The following is a 26,737-nucleotide window of genomic DNA, read 5'->3' on the forward strand; positions in this document are numbered from 1 at the left end:
TGGATTCAGCTAGACGGGTGTTTTTCGTGAAAGATTGGCGAGGGGGGACCAGAGATTGGAGTTCAGACGAGCACCTGCCATAGAAATAACGATAAAACAAGGATAGGCTTGCAACGTCTCTTCTGTGGGAGAGAGGTTGCAGGGTAGAGAAAAGAGCATCCCCCACTAAGCCACGAAGTCTATTTTGTACTCTGTCAAGGCAGGATAGGCTGTTTTTAGCAGCTCCTGCCCAGATATGGCAACAGTATTCCATCCTTGGACGTACTTGGCTTTTATATAGATATAGAATTGCATCAGTAGTGAGATATCTTCTGGAGCGGTAGAAGGATCCCACCATCTTTCCAGCAACCTTGGCAACAGACTTGATGTATGTGTTCCATTTCAGATCAGGAGTAAAGGTCAAACCCAGAAGCTTGTCAAAACACTGGGCCTCACCCAGACGAGAGCCATCCATCACAATTGATGCCAGATGGGGATCAGAGCGTTGATGATGTAAGGATAGGAGTTTGGTTTTGGATGCATTAAAGGTAACCAGCCACATTTTCCCCCACTGAACCACGCGCTCAAGATCAGAGGAGAGAGAATCAGAGAAAACTTTGTCATTTACAGCCTTTGATGTGTTGGCGTAGATGGTTGTGTCATCAGCATAGATGTCAACGAATGATTTAAGTATGTGTTTAGGGAGGTCATTGATGTAGATCAGGAAGAGAGTTGGGCCCAGGATTGACCCCTGAGGGACTCCAGCATTTATATTGCAGGCCTCCGATTTTTGTCCATCTACCACTACTCTTATGAGGCTATCGGAGAGAAATGATTTAATGATTGAGAAAACATTTCCAGTTATACCGTAGCTGGAAATCTTGTGAAGTAGATCCTTATGCCATACCTTGTCGAAGGCCTTTGATATGTCAAGAGCAATTGCCCTAGAAAGGAAGCCTTTGTCAAGAGATTCACTAATCCTGTGGGATATAACCGTCAGCACATCTGCAGTAGATCTTGCAGAGCGGAAACCATATTGTGTGTCACTAAGAAGGTTATTCCTGCTGAGGTGATTGACTATTTCTCTATTTAATATGGATTCCAGCAACTTACTCATAACACACAGGAGACTTATTGGTCTGTACTGAGAGGGAGATGACTTATCACCTGAATTCTTAAATACAGGGCAAACTGATGAGGTTTTCCAGGGAGTCGGAAAGCACTTCTCCTTAAGGCAGCGCTTAAATAGTTTCGTAAGTATGGGAGCAAGTTCTGGTTGAAGCTTTTTTAACACTATAATTGGGATGCCATCAGGGCCAGTTGCTTTACTGGAATCTAGGTTCTTGATTAGCTTGGCGACCTCATGCATGGATATTTGTATGTTACCTAGCTTGTTCTGTGTTATAGGAGGAAATATGGGGAGTTGATGGCCATTGTTGCATCGGGTAGAATTAGCTGCAAAGTTCTTTGCAAATAGTTTGGCCTTGTCTGACGCTGACGAGATGACCTCTGGTCCATTGATAATGGTTGGGATAGAACGCACACTTCTGTTCAGGATCCTATTTGTTATTTGCCAAAACTGGTGGGAACCAAGCCGCTGATCAGCTACCTTGGATTTAACAGACTGGGCATATAGCTCTCTTGCATTTTTTATTACTCTTTTACAGTGGTTGCTGGCAGTCCTGAAAGCAGCTTTAGTCTCAGTGCATCTATTACATTGGTAGCTATGGAAAAAGTGATTATGGGGAGAACCATGGCTGGCTGTTAGGGTTTTGTTGGAATTTTTTAGATGGTATGAATTGGTCTATGCCTACAATTAACCATTCAGTCAGATCTGATACTATAGAGGACACTTCCTTTTTAAACATGGAGTGCAGAGGTAAATCCGATATAAATGTACGGAAGCTATCCCAGTCAGCCATAGAGTATCGGTATACAGTACGGTGGAGGGGTACGTCTGGGGGCTTCTTACATTTCGTTTTTATGTTAACTGATACGACGGAGTGGTCGGAGGATCCTAGAGGAGAATGAACGGAACATGAACATAGCTCAGGGGAAGTTGAGAGAAAAAGGTCTAAGAGGCTTGCATATTGACCGGGTGTATTGGACACACGGGTGGGTTCGCGAACAATCTGAGTGAGGTCTTATCAGAGGCATTCTAATACAAAACTTATCTAAGAACTCTCCTAGAAACATAAAGTACATTTGTGTGAAATTTTTAAAAAATCGGCTCAGAAGTTTGGAAATCCATAGGGAATTAACATACACACACACACACACACACACTCAAACTCAACCAGCGCTTCTATAAAGAAACACAGACCCTAACGTGAATTCGCGTGATAAACGCACCGTTCCGACATTTGAAAACTTGAAAAGACTGTTGTAAAAACAACAAACGAACTTCTACTGATTCTATGCTCCAACAGCAACATGGCAAAAACAAGAAAAGAAACTAAGAAAAACATACTGATGATGAAGTGTATCTCCGGAATATATTTATGAATCTATATATCTATAAAAGTGAACGTGTCTGTGTATCTGTGTACATTTCCCTACGCAATAACTCTGTCAATTTTTAGTCTACAGACTCGAAATTTGATATACAGGGTACTGCGATTTGGGAAAATCGATGTGATCGGTTTTTGGCCAGAAATTTGTCGATTAAGGGGCCAAAGTTCAACGATTTGACCTTTGAGAATTTTAGATATAGGTTCCTTCGACATGGATCTAACTTAATAACTTGATTTGAGCCCAAAACAATAAATTTTAAGGGGTAATAATAGGGGTCAAAGTTTTAAAAAAATTGACCTCTGCAGTCTCTTCCAAATTACTCAGACAATTTCTGGTCTAAATATTTGAAATTTTACATCAAGGGTATTCAGAGATAGAGCAAGCTTTTTCATCAGTTTGAGTTGAAAATTTTTAGTAACCAATATATAAATGTATGTATGTCTATTTGCATGTCTGCCTTAAACCTTCAATAGAGAGGACGGATTTTACCAAGATCAGCATCGTTTTAAAGTTCGACCTTTCATACGACAAATATCGAAAAATTGGCTAAAAACATTAATATCTTCCCCTTCAACTAGGCACTTTTCTCGGGGGGGGGGCACTTTTTTCGCCGATATTTTTTAAAGTTATCCTCTCCTTTAGAGTGTCTAGCCTTACTTTTAAAAAATCTCACTTCCGGTTTGGCGGTGGTCGTGACAGCATAAACGTTAGATTTTACCCCGTTCTTTTTCTCCTTTGCGGTACGGGTTCGAGCCTGCCTTCCTACTACCACTTTTTTTTTTTTTTTGCTCAACATACACATCCAAATATCCGGGCAACGCTGGGTTGAAATGCTAGTTTCAATATAAATTTAAAACAAAATAAATATCTGTTTATTTTGTAATAATGCGTTGTTTTGACTTCAAACCTATCTAATACATATTTATTTTATTGTTAGTAATTCATTTTTAATTCATAAAACACAATTTATATATCTTTAGAATAATATTTAAAAATACACCTACATTTGGCAAATTTTCAGTCTTTTACATGGGTCTAGTCAGTGGAACATTTCTGTAATAAATAAACTACCCAGAGGTTTCGATAAACCAAGAATCATTTTCTATTAGTAGTCTTTTCTGTATCCACCTCAAACAATCTCATTAATTTTGTTTTACAACCTGTATACTGATGAGAAGGTAGATCTGTCTTCAGACTGAAAACAGTGGATTACTTTGACTGCCTAAGGCGCCACAGGAATTCCTAAGTCTAGGTGTAATACAGACAGAATCAAAGAAGAATTGACGCTAAATGTTATTTCAAACTTTCGTGTGAAAATTCACAAATTGGTTTATACCTCATTCAATTCAAAATCAACCTTTTCTCATGTTTCGTTTCGCACCCCCTCCCCGCTTTGTAATATTTGTAAATGCTAGATGAGGGACCGGACAAAAGTCTACCGGACAAAACCCAACTGGACAAAAGCTGAGAGTATAAAACATAGTTAAAAAGATTAAAAAAACAAAAAACAACAACACTTTTTTATATTCTACTTTGGATTTAATTATCAATAATGTTTGATAATATTTTTCTTGACTTTTAAAATATTTTTTCGAACATTGTAAGTAAACTGCATTCTATTAAATTGTACCTAGTGAATTTACATAAAGTTTCAATTTTTTTGTTTTGTTTTACGAAAATAAATTACATTTACATCAAATTTTTATGTTATCATGATCTGTAGATTTTAGTCTTAATAATTGTTTAAAAACAGTAAGCATTTATCAGTAGTACCAGCAATGGAAACTTAAGTTTTCAAAAAAATGCAAAGAATCGTTTTTGGAATCGGGAATTTCCGATGCCGATTCTGAACTCCCAAAAGTTCCAATTTTTTCTGATTCTGATTAATTATCCCAACACTAATTAATATATATATATATATATATATATATAATAATTTTTGTTCAATAAATATTAATAATTTTTTATGCCTACAGATACACACTAACTCTCACTCCCCTTATTCTGTCTTTTAGTCCTCACATTACATGAACGATGTTTCTGACAAAGGAAGAATTTTCTGAATTAAAATCTATCCAGCACTATTCTTGGCTAGTTTTTCTTTTAGATTCTTACATCAAGTAGCTTCATGCCCTGTTTGGAGCAATTACCATAAAAAAAATTGCCAGGTTGAGAAATTTGAACCCAATCAACAAAGCCATCCTTAACTTTGCATCTAGGGTTTTTTCTTATCGGCCACTGGTAATTAACCTTTAAATGGAGGTGAATCTAGATACTTACGGAGCCATGTAAGTAGGCTGTCATAATCAACGGCCATGAGAGTATTCTACAAACAGGAAATTTGGAATGATGCATATATACTAATCGACCTCTTTTTCTCAATTCACTAAATAGGGCTCAAGTTTAATTTTCTTAAAGAGGCTTGATAGCTATAATATATTTTTAATAAATATAAATTTTTTATACCTACAGACACTAGTGTTTTCTTTCCAACAACCAAGTTAACATATTTATTCTTGTTTTTGTCTCAGTATCGCTAACAGTTCTTTTGCGTTGCAGCACCAAATCGTATTATCTTGGCGTATTATCATTAACTTCGCAAAGGATATCCACCCCATCGTCTCCGGTTTCACATTTATCGATTGATAATTATCATTACGTCGGATCGAGTCCTAATATTATACACTAGAATAACCAACCCGTTCTCGTTTGCAAGTAGTCGACTCTTTCAAATTAGCCTCTATCAGACAATAAAGGCTAGTTGTGCAGTACAACAAACTGCATTGTAAACAATCAAAAATAGAAAGAACAAAATAAAAAATTAAGTACTTTAACAGCGAAGCAACATCATTTCTTACTATCATTGTCTTACATTTGCTTGTTTAATCCAGTGGTAAAAATAAGAGTGTGCTTTAACATTTTCAAGGCTTCAAACAATGAGTAAAAATGGGACATTCTTAAAAAACACACACACACACACACACACACACACACACACACACACACACACACACACACACACACACACACAACGGTTTTGTCAAAACTTCTTCTCTTTAACAAACACATAAAAATCAACTTCTCAAAAAAAAAACGGAACTATACTGAATCAACACATCATACTTTGCAAACAAAAAGAGCTCAATATCTTTTCAGATAGATCTTTTATAACAATACTAAATGTGGCTTAATCTTCACTTTGCTGCAGTTTAACGATCACCCAATCATAAAATGTCTAGTAATAAAGTCTTAAACATCCTAAATAGAAAATGTAATAATACTAGCATTCGTTATGCCGAATTAGCATAAAAGCAAGATATATATATATATATATATATATATATATATATATATATATATATATATATATTAGTGTTGGGACGATTAATCAGATATCTTCACCAATATTGGTCCCACCAATGCAAACATGGCACTGAACGTTAATGTAAAGAGCCAAAATGGCCAAAAAATAACACAAGGAAATATCTAAATTAATACACTATTTTATAAAATACTAAAAGATGCACCGTGCATTGCTCAGTGTTAAAATTGCTGAAGAATTTTGTATATTTGTAAAATTTTAGTTTTAAAAACCGATGCAATTTTGAAATTCATATTAACAAAACTTTTACTGGTTTTATATGCTTTTATAATTGCTGTGAACCATTATTTTTATAAAAAAAAGTATTTACTTCAAAATGGATGACCGAGAGAAATAGTAATTTTTTGGCAACTTTTGAAAAAAAAAAAAAAAAAAAAAAAAAGAGGCTTATGTTATTGTACTAAATTTTAGATAATCAACGTTTGTTTTCCTAGAGCTTTTTTCGAGATTTTTGTTGGTTTCGGAATTAGAAAAAACTTGTGCCAAGTTTCCGATGCCAAAACGATTTCTTTATAATTGTCTTTTTTATTTGATTTTGTCTGAAGCAAAATCTTCCACGGTATGTAATCATAATAAAATAATAAATTTTTATTGGTTTTAAGCAACCAGTAAAAATAAAATCTCCACATCACCCTATCCCCTTTCACACGCAAGTTTGAAAAAATATATGCACATTTTGACATGTTTTTTTTTACAATAATCGTGGTAAAAACAACTTTTTAGTTAAATATTTAGAGATTTATAAAGAATAGGAACCGGGGATTATATCAGAATTGGGAATTTAGCACGGAATCTGTAATTGAAATCTGAAAAATATTCGAATCGTCCCATCACTAATATATATACACAAGGGGTGTTCCAAAAGTAATGCTTCCTACTTTTTTATTCATTGAACTTTTTAATAGTCAAGTCGCTGCCTGATGATATCTGTTGTTTGATTGAAACAAGTGGCTATTTGTAGCAGCAGGATGTGACCATGTTTATATAACAATAAACAAGTATACATATATATATATATATATATATATATATATATATATATATATTAATGATGGGATGATGCCAATATTTTTCCTGATTCTGATACAATTATCGATTCCATATTAAATTCACGATTCTGATACAATTATCGATTCCATATTAAATTCACGATTCTGATACAATTATCGATTCCATATTAAATTCACGATTCTGATACAATTATCGATTCCATATTAAATTCACGATTCTGATACAATTATCGATTCCATATTAAATTCACGATTCTGATACAATTATCGATTCCATATTAAATTCACGATTCTGATACAATTATCGATTCCATATTAAATTCACGATTCTGATACAATTATCGATTCCATATTAAATTCACAATTCTGATACAATTATCGATTCCATATTTAATTCACGATTCTGATACAATTATCGATTCCATATTAAATTCACGATTCTGATACAATTATCGATTCCATATTAAATTCACAATTATGATACAATTACCGATTCCAATTCTTTCTTTATTAATCTCTAAATATTTAACTATAAAAATATTATTTTTCCCCAATTATCGTAAAAACATATGTTAAACATGCATATATTTTCTCAAACATAAAAACACACTTGTCGAGGGGTGATCTATAGCTTTTAGCTTTACTGATAGTTTGAAATCAGCAAATTATTATTATTTTATTATTACTATCAGCAGTGGAAGATTTTGTTTTAAACAAAATCAATAAAAAAAAAATTTTACAAAGATAATTAAAAGAATTGTTGGCATTGGAAAATAGGCACAAATTGTTCAAATTCCGATACTCCAAAGTGTTTCAATTTTTCAAGTTTCTGATTCTGATTAATCAAACAAAATCAAATAAAAAAAATGATTGAAAAATCGTTCTTGGCATCAGGAAATAGGCATAAATTTTTCCGATACCGATTTCGATACCACAAAATGTTCCAATTTTTTTTATTCCCAATTCCAATTATTTATTAATCATCACAACACTAGTATATATATATATATATATATATATATATATATATATATATATATATATACACTTGTGCCCGATATTATTCATACCCCTCGGATCTTTGAGATTTCTATAAGAATATTGCTCAAACCAGAAGGTAGACAATATTAAAGGGATTTCAGACAATAAATCAAGCATAGGCATTTAATTTAAACTCAACAAATAAATAAATTATCCAAGTTTGAAACATTATACAAAGAAAAACAATAATGGCACTAGTTCAAAATTATTCATACCTCTCTTACTAATAGTCAATAGCATGCCCTTTATTCTTAATAACTGCCTGTAACCGTTTTGGATATTTATCAACAAGGTTTTTACAAGCATCAACACTGATTTTTGACCATTCTTCAATGCAGTAGTTCTCCAAATCCCTCAAATTTCTAGGTTTCCGCTTTTTAACCTCAGTTTTCAATATGTGCCAGAGGTTTTCGATAGGGTTCAGGTCGGGACTCTGGCAAGGCCATTCCAAAACATTAATTTGATTATCCTCAAACCATTTCTTGACTATTTTGGCAGTATGTTTTGGATCATTATCCTGTTGAAGGACCCAGTTTGGTCCTAAATGGAGATTCTCCGCATCCTGTCTAATGTTTTTCTGGAGTATCTCCAAATATGGCTCCTTCTTCATGGTTCCATCTATCTTGACCAAACTACCTGGACCACTAGCCGAAAAGGAGCCCCAAAACATTAGGCTACCACCACCATGTTTCATCGTGGGTATGGTGTTCTTTGGGTTGTAAGCTTCTCCTTTCTTCCTCCAAACGTAAGAAGCATCCATATGGCCAAACAATTCAATTTTTGTTTCGTCAGTCCACAAAATACTTGAGAACACGGACTCTGGAGAATTCACATGGTTCCTAGTAAACTTTAGACGTGCTGCAAGGTGTTTTCCGGTGTGCAATGGAGTCCTTCTTGGTCTTCTTCCTTTCAGACCATTTTCATGCAGAGTCCTTTGCAATGTTTGCCTTGATATTTTTATGCCAGAAGACTCTAGATTTTCTAAAATGTCCTTAGTAGTGGTGGTTGGATTTGCATTAACACTTCTTACAATATTCCTGGTGGCTCTAGCAGACAGTTTCCTTTTCCTTCCTCTACCAATCAAGTTGTTTGTTGTGTGGTGGCTCTGGAATTTTTTGATGATGCTCTGTACTGTTGCTGTAGGGACCTCAAATTTCTTGGAAATTGACTTGTAACCTAAACCATCCTTATGTGAATTCGCAATTTTAGTCCTAAGATCATTACTAAGCTCTTTTTTCTTCCCCATTCTAATAATTTTTATTCTTTTATTGGTTTTCAGTAGATATCATTTTAATTTCTGAAAAATGCAAAAAACGAAATGAAATTAATCAAAGGTTGTATAAAAGCATTCAAAATAAGAATCAAACAGGAAACAAACAGTCAGAAATTCGATTAATACTGAAAAAATAAGGGGGTATGATTATTTTTGAACATTGCAGATTTTATAAATAGCTGTATATTTCTTTTATTACAAGTATCCCGAGATTTTAAAATGACGAAAATGATCAGAAGAGGTTTATTAAGAATATGTATCGATATGGACGTAAACAATAAATTCTTACAAAGTTACACATAATAAACTCAATTTTCAAGGTGGGGTATGAATAATATCGGGCACAAGTGTATATATATATATATATATATATATATATATATATATATATATATATATACTAGCTGTACTCTGCTACGCTTTGCTATGGCTCAGTTTAGTTAAATGAAAAACTAACAAAAAGAAAATGCAGGTTTCTTATATATATATATATATATATGTTTATGTTCTCAATACTTGTGGACACACAATAATGTGTGGTGTTCCATTTTCTGTGCAGATGTAGAGATTTCTGCTTTGCCGACTGTAGAACACACAACATATACTTGTTCATGCAAGAAGCAATCAATGTATAGATGTAAGTCATACAAATATAAAAATTTTCCCCGAGCCTTGTTGATGGTTATTGCAAATGCCAAGCAAATTGTGAAGTGCAATATGTTAAATTAAAATGGTACATCCATTAAAATCATTCTATGAACGTTCGCTGATGCCCGTTCTTCCTGAGATTGATTATGAGAGTTTAATTTTACTATAGACATGTATGTGAGTACGCACTGGAAAATGTTAAATTAAAAAATTCAGCTGATTTTTTAAATTTATTTTTTTTTTTTTTTGCATGAAAATATCGATAATAAATCGATGGAACAAATGAAAAGAAAACTTTTTAAATAATAAACTAACAAAGTAAGTGTGAGACTAATGATAATTCAGAAGGGAGAAAGAAAGGAGAAAAGAATGTAAAAATGTTGTAGGATAAGTTTTGAGAAAGGAAATAGTTTGGCAAACTGTTTTTTTATTCAAATAAATATGCTTATTTTCGCACTTTTTTTTTTTTTTTTTTGAGAAAAAATATTGCTTTTAAATATAAATGTAAATGAGAATATTCTTAAACTTTTTTTGGTGTTTCTTTGTTATTATAGCGAAATTCGAAAATTGAAATATTGATTTCCAAGTGAAACCAATAGTATCTACTGAATATATCGCAGTAATGAACATATCAAAAAATTACAAAAAAACAATGATGTAGAAAATTAATTATTAAAGAAAATAATTTTCGAAGAAATTAGAAACTTTAGCTATTTCCCTTGTGTTTACGTCACATGGCACATACAAAACAAGCGTAGCCGAAATCATTTTTTTTATTGAATCATGGAAGAAAATGTTTCATGCAATATTCCAGAAATACTTAACTAATTAGGTAAATAACATTGCTTATGGTTGAAATTGGCAAAATATGTAAGTAGTTATTGTTCTTTTTAATTAAAAATTAACTTTTCAACTGTTGGATTTTGCTACCATAAAAGGAAAAGCACCCTTTTTTTGCTTTAGATTATTTTCAATAAAATGGGTTTCATCAATGCAGGTATTTTTGGGGTTTTTTTTTACAAGATTGTTCTTTTTAGGGGTGGGGGGGGATTATTATCATTATTTTCACAAGTGTACTCATGAAGCACCAAAATTTAAATAACTACAAAAATAGATAATCCCAGTCAACGTTAGAAGGAAATCTATCATCCACGTTCTACTCTTCATAAGATGAAGTGTTGCGTTTCAACCTTATTTCATACATGTGAAAAAAAGTCTCCATAATTGTTACAGAAATATTAAAATTCATCAAATTTTGGTAATTGCATATTTCCATTTTTGCATGTTTCTGTGTAATCCGGAAATCCAAGTTGCTTGTTTACACTTTCAAAGGATCAAAAGGATTAAAATTGAGACAAAAATAATGGAAGATCGAGGAGGTTTATTCAACTTCATCTTCGTTCCAAATCATTGATGCTATAGAATGCTTAATTTCAAAACAAAACAAAAACCAACATTTGCACCAAACAAAAAAGATAATTTTTTTTCTAACATGATTTTTATCTATCTTTTCAGGCAGAACAAGTTATGTTTACCGTTCGTGACTTGTTTGAAGTGAAAAAGAAGGAATTAGAAGAAGCTGCTGCACGGGAAGCTGCAAAAAGTGCCCAAGCACAAGTAAGTGCTCTTTTTTTTTTTTTTCATTTATTCTTTATTTTACAAATTATCAAAAACATTTTAGCGGTTAAAAACCAGCAAAAGTTATAGCCTGTTGACTTAGAATGAGTGCTTTATGCCAAATTGATGGTTGAATATGGATAAATTTGTGTTCATTTTTTGCATTAAATACATCAGTCCCCAACTGTGCATCAAACGGAAACCATAATACTTAGTCTGATGAACCTAATCATAACACAGGTCCATATAATAATTTTAGTTAGATCGGCACTATAGTTTCCAAGAAAACTTCTACAGTAAATGTGGTATTGTGGTGACAAATCTCTATTAACTCCTAACTGTGCACAAACGGATACCATAATACTTAGTTCACAGCACATTATAAAGATCTTTTCAAAATTTTAATCAGATTGTTCCAGTAGTTTCCAAGAAAAGGTGGGACGTACAGACAAACAGACTAAGAGAAATATGATATAGATTAATAAAACTATATTACCAAATCCTGTATTAGATATATTGTTTTATTTGCTACTGCATTGAAAATGGTTGGAAAAGATACCCTCCTCCCCAAACTTGATGAAATCTGCTCCCCTGACCCCAAAAGAATGGATAATTTACTTTTTAATTTTCAATATCAATTATGATCAAGAATGTATCAGCTTTTTGTGTGTGCATGTTTTTTCTTTTACATTTTATGCTTTTAGCTGGACACACACACACACAACTGCCTATATATGATTTAATAGATTAACTGATTATTGAAATTTAAAAAAAATGCAATAGAGTAAAATACTAAAACAAACTTTTTAAAAATCTTAGAAATTTAGTATAATTACATGAGATGAGGTAAAAAGTATTGAATTACCTCCCCTTTCAGGGAGGTCTAATATTTCACAAATCACAACCAAATAAAATACCAGGACGGTTAAACACATATTTCGTATCTCCCATCTTCAATCCAAGCAATCCTTTGCAATCCTTCGAGGGGTGAATTTTTGCTAGAATTAGTTTGATACAACACAAAGAAAAAAGCTCTTAAAAAGGACCTTTTATTCCGCTGTCATCATTTCCTTTTCTTCTGCCAGTGGCAAAGGGTGTGTTATGACTAGGGCTATGACAACAGAATATTCTTTTCATTGTTTTGACTTTCGAGTATATATCAGTTGATATCCTATATGTTTTTATATTGAGTGATATGGTTGTCAGTATGTTAACTGTGTCAGATATATACTTGAGAGAGAGTCAAAACAATTATAAGAATATTCTGTTTATCTAGCCCTAGTTATAACCACAGATCTTTGAGACTGTTGGCTTCTTAATTTATCATTAATGTTAAGACATTCTCTACTTGTGGTGTTTGACTCAAAAACTTCCAATCGACTACCTATTCCTCTTAACCCCTCCCTCTTGGAACCATATGATGTCATGTTCACTTCTGACTACCAGGTTGAGATGACATTTGAGTGCGTACTCACTAACCTCATGACCTCAATATCCTGTATATGCTTGAATGCCATCCTGAGAACCCCAACCATCCCATAATATATTTTTTTTGTTTTAATCTTTTACTTCTCTTTCAGACTTCTTCCACGGATGGTGCTAGTGTTGAAAAAGAAGGAGGAAAGACGAAAGGAAAAACAGATGATGATCATGTTTACTCTGTAAGATTATGACCACCCCCAATATTGCATCTTTATAGTTCTTTCTAGGTTTTTGTTTTTAATTTTGTTTCACTTTAACCATTTTGCATTTGGCTTTCTTCATTAAGATTTAATTTGTTTTTTATTTTTTATTTTTTACTTGTGTTCACCCCAAACAAAGCATATTGCCAGTTGGACATAAGAGGCTACTATTAAGGATCATGTTTAAAAGGGATTATGTGAGGAGATGAGCGAAATGTTTGTTCACATTACATTTAAATTTCTGTATGTTAGTACAGTCATGGAAGGATGAAATAGGAAGTGTATTCCAAAGTTCAATAGATTGAGGGAAGAAACTATTAGAGTAAAAGGTTTTCTGGTATCTAGAGACCTTTACAGTGAAGGGATAAGATTTTGCTGCTAGACGGTTTGTCGGTGGTATGTATGTTAAGATAGTTTATATAAGTGCAATAAGTTAATCAGAGCACATTCCATTAAAGTATTTGATGAAGTAAAATAGAGCCTGAATGACCTCTGTGGTCAATTTAACAAAGGCACAGCACAACTTGCATCGATATTAATTTAACTTACTACCATAGTCTGGTAATATATGGAACACATTATACTACAGTTCACTATTGAGTTACACTCAAAAAGCCAGCAGTTGCTTCCATCTGTTCTTTGCATGTATGTATGTATGTTTTGGTCAAGGTCTGGTATGGACGTGTATTAAAAGCACACAGATGTCTTAGTGTCAGACTGTGCTTCTCCCAGACAAATCAACCCCACGTGCACGTCGTGACCACTGCCACGCAGACGGGCCTCTGATGAATGACAAGTGTCCTGCGCTGTATAACTAGACCTCCACTGCCTTGTGGGCCAAAGTTCTTTTAAGCTAAGGGTGAGGTAACCCTGACAGAAACCTCCAGAGGAGTTTAGGCCCTGTCAGCTGCGGTATACATGACCCACCGGCGTGTGGAGTATGCTCTGGTGCCCAGCAACCTAAGTCCCAGTCATGGATCAAATGGCATGATGGGTGGAGAGGGCTCTCGTAAGCCATGGTGAAGGCAACCTCTCTAGGAGAAGGAAAACCCTGATATAAAATATACGGCGACTGCTGCTTCCAATGATGTTGACTTGCTCTTCTTTTTAGTTCAATGTGGCAGTTGTTTAGAGAGTGGGATTGTGTCAGTGCAAAGTCTTTTCTCACTATAAAAAGCTTCAAGTACAGGCATTACTTGATATGCAATGTAATACACATTTTGCAATCAGTGTGTATCTCGATAACAAAAAGGTTGACGTTAGCCTGAAATGGCAAATGGGCATTCAATGAGGACTGATGCAAATATGGCAGTTAATGGCAATAAGGGCTCTGGAACTTCCAGGGTCTGACCTGGTAGGTGTTCGGGGCACCACAGCTTGGACCCGATCATCAGTGAATGTGCAGGACTATAGAAAGTTCATAGAAGTGACCATCTGGCACGTGCTGCTAGTTGTGCTCATGTTTGCGTCATTTGAGCCAGAGATATATTAAGTAATGGCAATACTCGAGAACGCGTTGTTGCCATCATGTATGTTCTAAGGGCAGATAACTGTCTGGGTATTTTCTACATCAGGGGCAGATAACTCCAGACAAAGTATTAAGTCACTTGATGTAACAAGTAAAACAAAAAAAAAAAACTTTAAAATCAAAAACTTACCAATGATAAGTTTTTTAGATGGATAGATTCTGACTCCGAAAAGAGTAATTCTTTCCCCTTCGTCAGAAATATCACTCATGGAATGTGAGAACTAAAAACCTGAAGGAAGTAAAAGTTATGGGGTAACCAAAAGTAAACCCAAGGTCCATTTTCTACTTCCTTAAACAACAATAGCTTTTGTTTTAACATGATTAAGGCATACGTATGAACATAGATCTGAATTGGAGTGCACCGATTTTAAATGCAATCTCTATTATTTTTTACAAAAGAGCTTTATAATCTGGAGGAAATGAAAGACCTCTTAAAAGTTACTCATGCTATAAAGAGCTTATAGTGAAGCAAGAGTTGTGCAATCTCCAATCTCATTTTTTTTTTCTGATCAATCATTACTCAAGTCCAGTGGCAAAGAAAAATCTAAGGTGACTTATATAATCTCAATCCAGAATACGATTTATTGAAGAGTTGGATTGTACCTATGTTAAGAACTGACCTTGTGTCTAATTTTGGTGGAAAAGCAAATATGAGGTGCCTTAAATAAGTTTCTAGACTTTTTTCATAACGGCACTTTTACTGATAGTACACACATGAAACTCTAGTCCCCTTCAAAGTAATCTCTTCTGACTGCAATACACTTGTTGTACCGTTCCAACAACTTCTGGAAGACCCCATGGAACTCCTCTTGTGTGAGTGTGTCAATGATCCTCATCACAGCCTCTTTCATCTCCTCAGTTGTCTCATAACAACATCCTGTAAGGTTTTCCTTGAGTTTGAAGAATAACCAATAGTCACATGGAGCAAGGTCCGGACTATAGGGATGAGGAACTGTCTTGATGCTCATTTTGGTCATGACAATGTCTTTCTTTCTGATTTTCTCTGAGCAGGCTTGGGACAAACTTTGCACAAATCTTCTGCATCTTCAGTTCCTCACAAATAATTGTGTGTACAATTCCCACTCTGACATCAAACTGTGCACTTATTGTCTCTGTAGGCACACAATGTCCTTATCCATAAAATTCTTTATTTAGGCAATAAACTCTGGTATTCTGACTTCCTTTTTAATTTTTAATAGGTCAGAGTTCTCCACCGTTAGGAGTGCTGGCTTTACTCTCTCCATGTTCTGACCTTGTGTCACATCTTCCTGAGGGTGGAAAGAGTAAATAACAGCTAAAGGTTAATGAGATTGTTGGATGATGATATTATGAGAGGATTGGAAAAGATGAAAGGAATGGATAAAATTTGATTACCTAAGAAGATGGTTCAACAAGAATTTGTAGACTTTAGATTTAAAGCCGACCATGTTGTATTCTGAAGGAAAGCAATCTCATGGAGATGTGTTCCACAGATGAGAACATTTTGGAAAAAAAACAAACTCTGTCCGTGGAAGTTCTGTTTGATTTCAGTTAAACAAAGAAAGAAAGATTATTTACAGTGGTTGAAAATGAAGACGAGTTCTTGTTGTGAATGTTCTAGAGAGAGGAACCAAAGACTGGAGCTCAATGGAACTCCTACCATTGAAATAATGATAAAGTCGACTTATTTCAGTAAAAGTTAATCTCATTTCAAACAAATTCCTTTTCATATCAAGATTCTTTTTTATTTCAACTGACAAGTGAACACTTCAATTTCTTGCGGCATTTTGTGCATTTTTCTTTCTTTATATTTTTGTTTTGTTTTGCATTTTTATTTTCTCTGCATATTTTTTATTCTCTTCTTCATTCTTTTACTTTCTTGAATGTTCAACTTGAGAGCATATGTAACACTAGATGAAATGCCTAGCTGCCCTGGGGTCATGTCATGTTGTAATGGAAACTTCTGTCCGTTTTTTAAGATTCAATAAAAACAAAATGCAACATTAAGATTTTTTTATCACTAATGTAACACCATTTTTTTTTTTTTTCAATTACATCTTTCCACCTGCCAGTAAGTTTTTTAAAAACAAAGAAACATAAAGAAAGGAAACTAAATTATTTTGCAAAATTCTAAAAAGATGGTAATCTGATGGTGTGAATTTTGGTAACTATGGTGAGTGATGCATAATTTTGCAAACATGTTTGTAAGATTTTTAATTTTTCATGGAGTCGTAAGTCAACATTTATGAAGAAGGACGACACTAATTTGCTAATTCAAAATGTAAAGAATGTTATGAACATAACATAAAAAAGCTTATGTTTCAGATTTTTTTAGATGAGGATGATAATTTATATTATTTGAACTGCTGTTCTTATCTTGGATGTTATTCTCACAACGTTTCAGCCGATGTAATCATTGACGTTCTACGTTATTATATTGCCAATAACATGGTGCAACAATAACAAATGAAAATTGGCTAGTTAGAAGCAAAGTTTGATTTGTTAGCTTAAATGCTATTTGGGTCTAACTTTGAAATCTGACAAGATAGCTTTATATGCTAAATATAATACAATACAAAACCTCCAATATTTTAATCTCTATTTCTATTAAAAAAAAAATACAAATTCGTATAGATCTGAAAGTTATATTTTTATTTGTTTGGTGCTGTTTCATAGACATTGATTTTTTTTTCTGGTGAATTGAAGTAATAACAAGAGAGTGCATGTAAAGGTTGTCACCATCCTTTATGAAATTGGTGCTATGAATACAGCAGTACTCTAGCATGGTATGCTGAGTGGTCAGTTGGTGCCGATATCCATATCATTACAGCCACCTGGCACCAGTGCCACAATCGAAGAATTAATTTGATGAATAAATGATTTAAAAGCCAAATGTGGCCATCATTTCTATCAAAATCTGCTGTCCTTTCGACAATATCAAATAAATGGCAAAATGTCATCTGCAGTAATGGATGTTGATGCTTAAAAAAGTGCGACCAAATAAATTGTACAAATATTTTTTTTTTTTACTCTTATTCACCCCAAACAAAGCATATTGTTACTTAGATGAAAGGGGCTACTATTTGGGGCTATATCTACAGAGACACTAGTTAATGAATGTGGGGAGTTGAGTAGCATGATGTCTGTTCACATTACATTTAATCAACATGAGTCGTATCTTCTGTTTGGTGCAGATTGCGAACCCACATGACTTATCTTTCGCCATTCTTTCTGGTCCAGGGCAAGTTGGTTGATGGACGCCCAACTGTTGAGAGATGTCCAATCAAAAACATTTTCTCTCCACTTTCTGTTTGGCTTTCCTCTTCTTTTTTGTCTCCTAACATACTCCCAAAGCATAACTTTGACATGGCCAAAAAGTTGTTGTTTTTTTTTTTTACACAGTGATCACCACTTATCAAGGCCCGGAAGCCACTCAGGGATAAGGGTTATTGCAAGTACATTACGTTAGTGTGGAGATTTGATGAAGTGTTTACTTAAGGAATTTGTTAACATTGGACTTGAAGACATCCAAGTTGTAGTCCGGTGGGAAGCAGGCAAACGGAACAGAGTTCCACAGGTGTGCAGTTCTAAGAAAGAAGCTTTGTTCATGGAATCCGCGTTTTGATTTAGGCACAGATATAGAGTGGGGGAAATTTTTCACATTACATTTACATTTCTGCATATATATAAAGTCAGGAAGGAAGAAAACCGTGAGTGAATTCCAAAGTCTAGCAGTTTGAGAGAAGAAATTATTAGACTAGAGGGCTTTCTGGCATTTAGAGGCCTCTATAGTGAAGGGATGGGATTTTGCTGTTTGTAGGAATAGTCAGGGAGTATTTACATCAAGGAGACACAAGTGTTGCATGTTCATCAGAGCACATTCGATTAAAACAGGCACAGTGGTGCAGTATTGTAGTGATGGGACAGATGCTGGAGTTTGATTGATAGTGCAGGACTTATTAGGTAGGAGACTCTTTTTTAGATCCTGTCTAAGAAGGAAAGACTAGTGGTAGATGCTCCAACCCAGATGTAGCAACAATATTCCATGCATAGATGAATAGTGGCTTTCTAGAGATATAGGATACTCTCAGGTGTAAGTAATTTTCTAGCATCATAAAGGGAACCCACCTTCTTTGCAGCAGCCTTGGCAATATCCTCAATGTATTTGCTTCAACAGTATTCAATGCATGAATTAAATGGATCAAATCATTATTTGCATTAGAACATTATTTCTATGTTGGATGGTGTATTTGACAATTGGTATGTCCATGGTGGGAAATTATGCATTAACAAATCAATATCCTCAATGTGATTGATTGCTTTTATGTTAAGACACCCATCCATCATTTCTTTCCTGACATATATTCTCAGAAAACTGTGCTTTTTCAAATATACTGCAGAATTGTGAGATGAAGCTACATATATATTATGCATAAACGTTTTTATTTTTATATACTGGACGGATTAAATAAACAAAACGCTGAATGACAGCAATCTGTAATTAAGTTGTTTTTTTTTTATTTCCTGCAACACACACACACACACACACACACACACACACACACACACACACACACACACACATAAAAGTGAGAATGTGTGTTTGTGAGGACACTTCTCAATCTATATACTCAACAAATTTTTGATCTGTAAACTAGAAATTTGGCATATAGAGTATTCAGACACGTGGAAAACTTTATAATTGGTTTTCATCCAGAAAAAAGGCTGCTAAGGGGTCAAAATTGAATATTGGTACGTGGGGGTCATTGGATTTTTATCTGTTTGTCAACTGTTTCACGAATGTGCATGCATGAATCGTTCGTGTGACAGATTACTTATGTTAAGAGTGAGTAGGTTTGAAAATACTGTTTAAGCATCATATCAAGCTGGCCTAATGGTTATCATACTTGACTCAGCGTCTTATGTCTTGATTTTAATCTCAGCTCGAGTATTTTATTTTTTACTTACAAGAAGTGAACTGTTTATAAAAAAAACGTAATACTTGCATACACATGTCTCAGTTTCTTTCCATTTTTTTTTTTCTTTTTACTTCATTTTTTTAAAGGAATTTAACGTTACATTTAATACCTACAGTATTTTTGTGTACAATTAATAAGAATTCTGCATTAATTAGAATATAATATTTCTGCATATTTTATAACCAGGCAACGCCAAGCAGCCTGCTAGTAATATATATATATATATACACCATTAGTTAACATTCTAAGAACCAAAAGATGGAATTAATTCACACTCATAAATTTTAATTAATTTTTTTTATGCAGACACCTGAATTTTCCTTATATTATGTCTTACATGAATTTCAGTGAATAGTAGAAGCATATCATGTTATAAATTTTAAAAAGAAATTATTTTGTGTCCTAATGTGGGACCTAATGAGTTAATAAATGTATGGCAGAGTGTAAGTGCAGTAATATTTCAGTATATTATTATAGGATAGTGGGACTTAATAGGCTAATGAGAATTGGTTTCTAAAATCCATTCCTCATCTGAAAAAAAACTTTCTTCTTTGTTACATATGATCTCAGATGTTTTGTGTTGTCTTGTTTTCTTGCTTTTATATTCTGCTATGTTGCACTTCTTTCTCTTTGCATTCCTAAGTCCATTAATCCTTTGATAACCTTTCCTTGCCACCTTTTTTCTGAGAATTTGCTATGCTTTAGAAAATTAAAAAAAAAATTTTTTTTTAACTTTTTAAAATATATTCCGATACAACATCTGCTCCAAACTGGTTGGGTATGATCAGACAAATCACCATCTTTTTTTTTTTTTTTTAAATCCACCTTGCCTTCCCATACCGTTCACCCTGCAGAAAATAAACTTTCTTCTAATCTGAACCCTTTATTTATTTCTTTACCGTGGCTAACAGGTACCGTCCAACAATAAACCTGTTGAGAAGATGGCAACATCGAATCTGTTGGACCTTGAAACAGATTTGATCACAATTCAGCAGGTAGGAGGAGAGAACTTATGCGTTTTCCAAACAACCCCTCCCCCCTTCCCAACACCCTTTTTTACCGTTGGTAATACAAAATAGTTTTACACCTTTGCTAACTTACTATTTTGAAGCCCCTCAAACAGTAGAAATCGAGCATCAGATCTACTTCTTTCGATAAAATTGAGGACGGCCAAACATTGTAAATTTAAATGTGATTTCTTGAACGAAAATACTATTTCAAACGTAAGTGTGACAGACCATGAATGATACTCTTTTAAACTTTAGCATGGAAATATGGTAAATTTGTAGATTAACATCCTCCACTGACCCCCCCCCCACCAACACCACTATAAAAAAATGAGATTCTAGTTTTTTAGGCAATTTCAAATGAACACCCTGAAAAACAAAAAATATTTTAGGATTTAGTGGGGAATCAGTTACATATTTATATATAAATTAAACATAAAATGATTCTACCATTTTTGAGACATTCTAGTTAATCTTATTTTTTTTTTTTCACATTAACCAGAAATCTGAGTGACAAAGTTGAAAAACAATATGCAATCGCCTAAAAAGGTAGAAGCATTCCTAAAAAAAGAAAACAAAAAAACATTCATCTCTCTTAGAAAAATCTGACTATTTTTTTACTGAGTGACTACTTATCGAAGTTAAAAATCCTCAAGGATAAGGCTTAATCAGATAAATAGATTAACTGTTGAATAATGATGACTACTATGAGAGAATTGACAATCTCAAGATGCCACCGATTCTAAACAATGGCTGACACAAAATTATAATTTAAAAAAAAAACTTATTTACTTCATACAGAACATATTGTCACTTGAACATTAAGGGCTACTATGTAAGACCATGCCTACAGAGGTACTATGTAGGGAGTTGAGCAGCAAGATATCTGTTTACATTATGTTTAAATTTTTGCATGTTAGTACAGTCAGAGAAGCATGAAAGAGAGGGGGAATTCCAAAGTCTTGAAACTAGAAGGGGAGAAAGCTTTTTGGCATTTAGAGATCTACAGTGAAGGTGTGGGATTTTGCTGCTTGTCGAATTAGTCAAGAGAGTACAAATGTTACGAGTTCGTTAGAGCACATTCTACTAAAGTACTTATAAAACAGGTACAGGGATGCAACATTGCAGTGATGAGATAAGGGTTGGAGCTTGGTTGATATTAGATTGCAGACTTTTTTTGATCCTGTCTAAAAGGAGTAGTAGTAGATGTGCCAGCCCAGATGTGGCAAAAGTACTCCATACATGGGTGAATGGTGCTTTGCAGAGATATAGAATACTGTCAGCTGTGAATAGTTTTCTTGCACGGTAGAGGGAGCCTACCTTCTTTGCAGCAGCAAAAAGGAAAATAGGGAGGAAGGTGGGAAAGTAAACTGAAGGTGTTTGTGGTATTATAGTGACTGAATCGGATTAACGTAGACAAATCAAAGATACAGTGACAAGAATGACCATAGCCCCTCCTCCTCATTTTTTTTATTGGCCTTGTGTTTAATTTTGTTTTGTTAAACTTGTTTGGCAAAATAAAATATATAAATAAAAATTAACCAGAAAATATAATATAATAACCAAAAATTTTTTTTTTATTTTTATTTTTTTCTCATTTCGAGTTGAGAAGCAATTATGAGTTTGCTAATTGGCTTAATTAGTAAGTGGAAAGGAAACAGGTATGTTTTCTTTGAAATGACTCTTGCCAGAAATATGCTGATGCACAATGGCTGTTATTATAGAAGAGTTTTTTAGGAATTATTTTTTGATGAGAAAATGAGCTTTTGTTTTCTGTTTTTCTCTTTCTACCATGCGACTATTATTGTATATTGCTGCTCTTAAACTAATGCTGGCAAACACTAATATATAAAAGTATTTTGTTCTTGTCCAAGGTTTCCCTTATATTAAAAACACAAAAATTAAAAAACAAAAAATCTGTGTTATGCACATACTCGTGATAACAAAAATGTCATATTCCAAAAATCATGCCAATTGATCAAGTAGTTTTATTTTCCATTAAGAGAATCAAATTTTATGTGCAAGCAAAAAGAGACTGTTTCACGTCAGCTTAAAGAAACAAGAACAGCTAACTCCAGAATAATTCAAACTTACGAGATAGGCTTTGTAATGCTTATGATTTCCCATTAATCATTTAAAATCGTGTAAAAATGATTTTCTTTATAAAAATAAAACTACTTGATTAATTTACGCAATTGTTTTGGACGTACATCATAAAGACTTTTCTGTATTTTTGTTTTTTATTATATGGGAATTCTGGACACCAACCAGATATTTTTGTATTGTTTGATTTTGATGAACAAGTAGAGTCAGAGAGTGAGGGGAAACATGCAAGTTGATAAAAGTAGATCTCAGGAGGGGGGGGGGTCAGCTGAAGACATGGTTGCGCACTATCAAAGCCACATCAAACCTACCTCTGGTCCTCAAGTCTACTGTGTTTGCTGCTAGTCTCTGTACTGGTTGCCCATAATTATCTTGACCACTGTGGACTGCCGTGCATGGCCTGCATTCATCTGGGACACTGTGTGCTCTATGGTAGAAGTTGGCTCAACCCATCCTGGATGAATATCATGAAAGTCAAAGTCATGGAAGTAGATCTCTTAAATTCATTAGCATCTTTTGATTTGATCTCCATTTGAGCTAATTAATGAAACCACGTCTATATCCACATTTGCACCGACTATTCCATGATTTTGCTTCTGCACTCAAAATAATCATGCCGCCCATCCCCTACGAGATGGAACTTTCATTTTATTCTTTATGTAGCAACAGATTTATTCGTGTCTGCCGATGACCTTTGTAATATTTTTTTCTGAATCAAACTGCTGGAGATCTTCCTTTCCTGTATGTGCTATCTCTATGACAAGCGTTCTTTTAAAGACTGATTATCTCCACCAACCCCCACCCCCACTCACCACCTCCCATATGTTTTAGAATGTAAAATTTTGACGTCGTTGTTAGAGTAAATCAAATGGTCTGAAAAATTTAAGATGAGAAACTGTGAGTCGACATGAACTTCATTTCTCGAAACTTAGATGTAAATAAACTCTATTATCAATATTGAGCACTCTCCCTTATTAATATAGCATCATACATCCATAAATCAAGAGAATTTTCACAGATATTATTTGTTGCTAACCGGTTTAATTTTTTTTTTTTTTTCACTTTTTCTCTTGCAATAAAAGCATGATTTAAATTTGATTTTTCTTGTTGCATTTTGAATGGATGTTTTTTGTCACTAATATTTCTGTGTATATATATATATATATATATATATATATATATATATATATATATATATGCATCTTGTGTTTTCTCTAAACTTCTTAAGCATTTCTTTTTCTTGTTCTCTGAAAGAATATTTTTTTGTTTCTCCAAACTTTGTAAAATTATAATCAGCTAACATTTTTTTCTCTGTGAACCTCGCATTAAACTCTCAGACATTTTTTCTTTATTCTGTTTAAAATTCTGTACAAATATTTTATTCTGTTCACATTACATTTAAACTTCTGCAGGTAAGTGCAGTCAGAGAAGCAGGAAACAGGAAGGGAATTCCAAAGTCTAGCAGTCCTAGGGAAGAAGGCTTTCTGACATCTAAAAACCTCAACTGAAGGGGTGGGATTTTTATGCTTGTTGGGTTAATCAGCAGTATGTATGTGAAAAGGTACAGGTGCTATGAGTTATAATAATAATAATGATGTAGAGTCAGGCATGTTTTATTATAGACAACAAACCGAAAAGGGGTTGAAAAACAAATATGTAACAAATAAGTGTTGCTAAAGGCAATATAAATTACTCTTCTACTTAACTGAATCAGTTTTTGATTTATTTTAAAGCGTTTATTAAATCTGAAATGGAAGTACTGCTGAGCACTTCAGTTAAAACAAAAAAAAGATGGCGACATGAGGCTGTCACCTTTGGAATCCTGAGAATCGCTAAAAACTCAAAAATAAAACACAATACTCATAAAAATCCACGCAATAAATGTCATGGTGATTCTGACATCTGATTGGTACGTTCTTATCACTGATGGCTATAAATAGAATTACTCAAATATTTGTGAGCATATCTTTTCATTGTGCCAAAAATATTTCAACCCTAACGAAACATTATAGTTGGCTTCCTTGTGAGATTAAATTTCTATAAAATATGCATTTGCTACTGAATTGTTTCTACATATTCAATAAAATTTAGGTCCTGTTGTATGATTATTTTAATTAGAAATCCTGGATTGGGAATTTGTCTATGATTTTGAAACTCTAACGTTATATTATCCATCGTTATTTCTTTTGAAACTATAGATATTTTTTATTTAGTTTATTCACATGACTTTGCATGTCCTATGGGATTCTCACATTTCAAGCTTTTGTAACCTCTGACCTTCTTTAGGTGTGTTCTGATGAACTCAGAAATCTGCATGGAATTTTTAACCTAATCCTTTATTCAATCCATCGGGTAGATTGTTCTTATTCTGTCAGCCAAAACTGAGTAGAAATCTTAAGTAATTTTTATTCTTAGTATTGCTTGTTGTGAGGATTGAACCTTCAATCTCCAGGAGACTGTTACTTACGACTAGTAATTCTGTTGTGTTGAAACGTCCACGTTTACTAAATTAAGTTTTCAGTTTGAAATTTTGTACAGATTCTTGAGTTCAATAAGGCACACCTTAAGAAGATTGGCGGAATATCGGCTGAAATGTTGTAAGAATAGAATCCAAAATGAGAACAGTGGTTTGAATAATTCAAATTATCAATTCTTAACTAAATATTCAATACTTTAAATGATTCTCAAGAATTCATTAAAGAAGAAAACCCCAAAATCAATTTTTAAATGATTACACTGATTATTAAGTTGCTTCCTAGACTTAAATTTAGTTGCTACCACGTTCCGCGATGCACGAGGCAGTCAAAGTATACCATGATTTTCAATTTTAAACAAAATCCGCAATGTCTCCTTAGTTTCTTCCCATTGTAATAAAATTTCTCTTGATCTACTTCCTGTTCATTTTTTTTTTCTATAAGGGTTCCATCGGATCACTTAGTTGGCAGTTCTTTCTGGGGCCAATTTTAGAGTATGTCCGAGACAGAGTAGACAATGTTTACAGATTATTGATGATATTACCTGTTGGTTAGTGCTGTCTTTGATTTTTTTGGTTGGTAATTCAATCATTCCATTTAATGGCTAGAATCTTTCTAAGGCACTTGGAATCAAATGCATCTAATTTCTTCTCTTGGCTGATTTTGAGATGTCAAGTTTCACTTCCACAAGGAAGTGTGGACAAGAGGTTGCTGTTATAAATTCTTGATTTAAATCTTGAGGGTGAAGTTTTTGTTTCTCCAGATCTTGCAAAGCTGATTAAAACAGTTTAAGTATTAGTTCCCCTACAGCAAAATGTGGCACAAAGCTGGAACATATATCAACAACTCAGAAATCCAACTCTCTTTGAGAGCATGCACTCTGGCTGTGTACAAAAAAACAAATAGATGTGTTGGCATTCCCCGATATAGGTCACTCAGGCAATCAACAATATCACATCAGAGGAGGTAATGTTTGGGAAAAAAGTGCTCTCTCTAGGTTTGAGCCAAAAAAAAAAAAAAAAGAGAGCCTGGTGTTGTCAAGTCAGTTCCTGGTTTTCCGGAATAATTGTCAGCAATGATTGAGACATGGGTGATAAATTGTTAATCAGTCGACTGTTCAGTTGGTAAAACCAAGTTCAAATTTCATTGCTTCTGTAAAGTTTCCTTGACGATCCTTGCTAGTCATGGTGTTGGTTAATTAATTAGTTAATTATTAACCTTTAATAGTTAATTATGAATAAAATAAAAAATATACCTTGTTTGTTTCAAATAAAATTCACATAGGAAGTCATATCAACGGTTGACAAAAGATAAATTAACATGTAGCATTTTTAATTTTAACACAGACATGGAAAGAACTGTCTTTATTTATTTACATGATGAGACGAAGAGAGGAAAATACATGTAAAATATTTGTTTATATACAGACAAAGAAGATAACTCCAAGTTACTCAAAAGTTTAAATGACACATCATACCCATACACGAACAATGGGAAGCCACTCTTTAAATGGTCCGAGGG

At 33.7% G+C, this 26,737-nt stretch overlaps 1 protein-coding gene across 7 annotated transcripts in view; it reads left to right on the forward strand.

Annotated features, from left to right (window-relative positions):
• LOC145279635 (uncharacterized) overlaps positions 1-26,737 on the forward strand; it is a 396,470-nt gene that overhangs the window by 336,712 nt on the left and 33,021 nt on the right. For 4 of the 7 annotated variants that reach the window (XM_080130859.1, XM_080130858.1, XM_080130860.1 and 1 more), the window contains 3 exons: positions 11,363-11,464; positions 13,045-13,125; positions 20,544-20,627. In XM_080130859.1, the coding sequence (XP_079986985.1) occupies positions 11,363-11,464; positions 13,045-13,125; positions 20,544-20,627 (267 nt within the window). The remainder of the gene's footprint in view (positions 1-11,362; positions 11,465-13,044; positions 13,126-20,543; positions 20,628-26,737) is intronic. The other 3 variants (XM_080130861.1, XM_080130862.1, XM_080130864.1) reach the window with 1 other exon arrangement.

This window comes from Euprymna scolopes, chromosome 7, assembly GCF_053919585.1.
Source record: "Euprymna scolopes isolate OS-2025 chromosome 7, ASM5391958v1, whole genome shotgun sequence".
NCBI lineage: Eukaryota > Metazoa > Mollusca > Cephalopoda > Sepiida > Sepiolidae > Euprymna > Euprymna scolopes.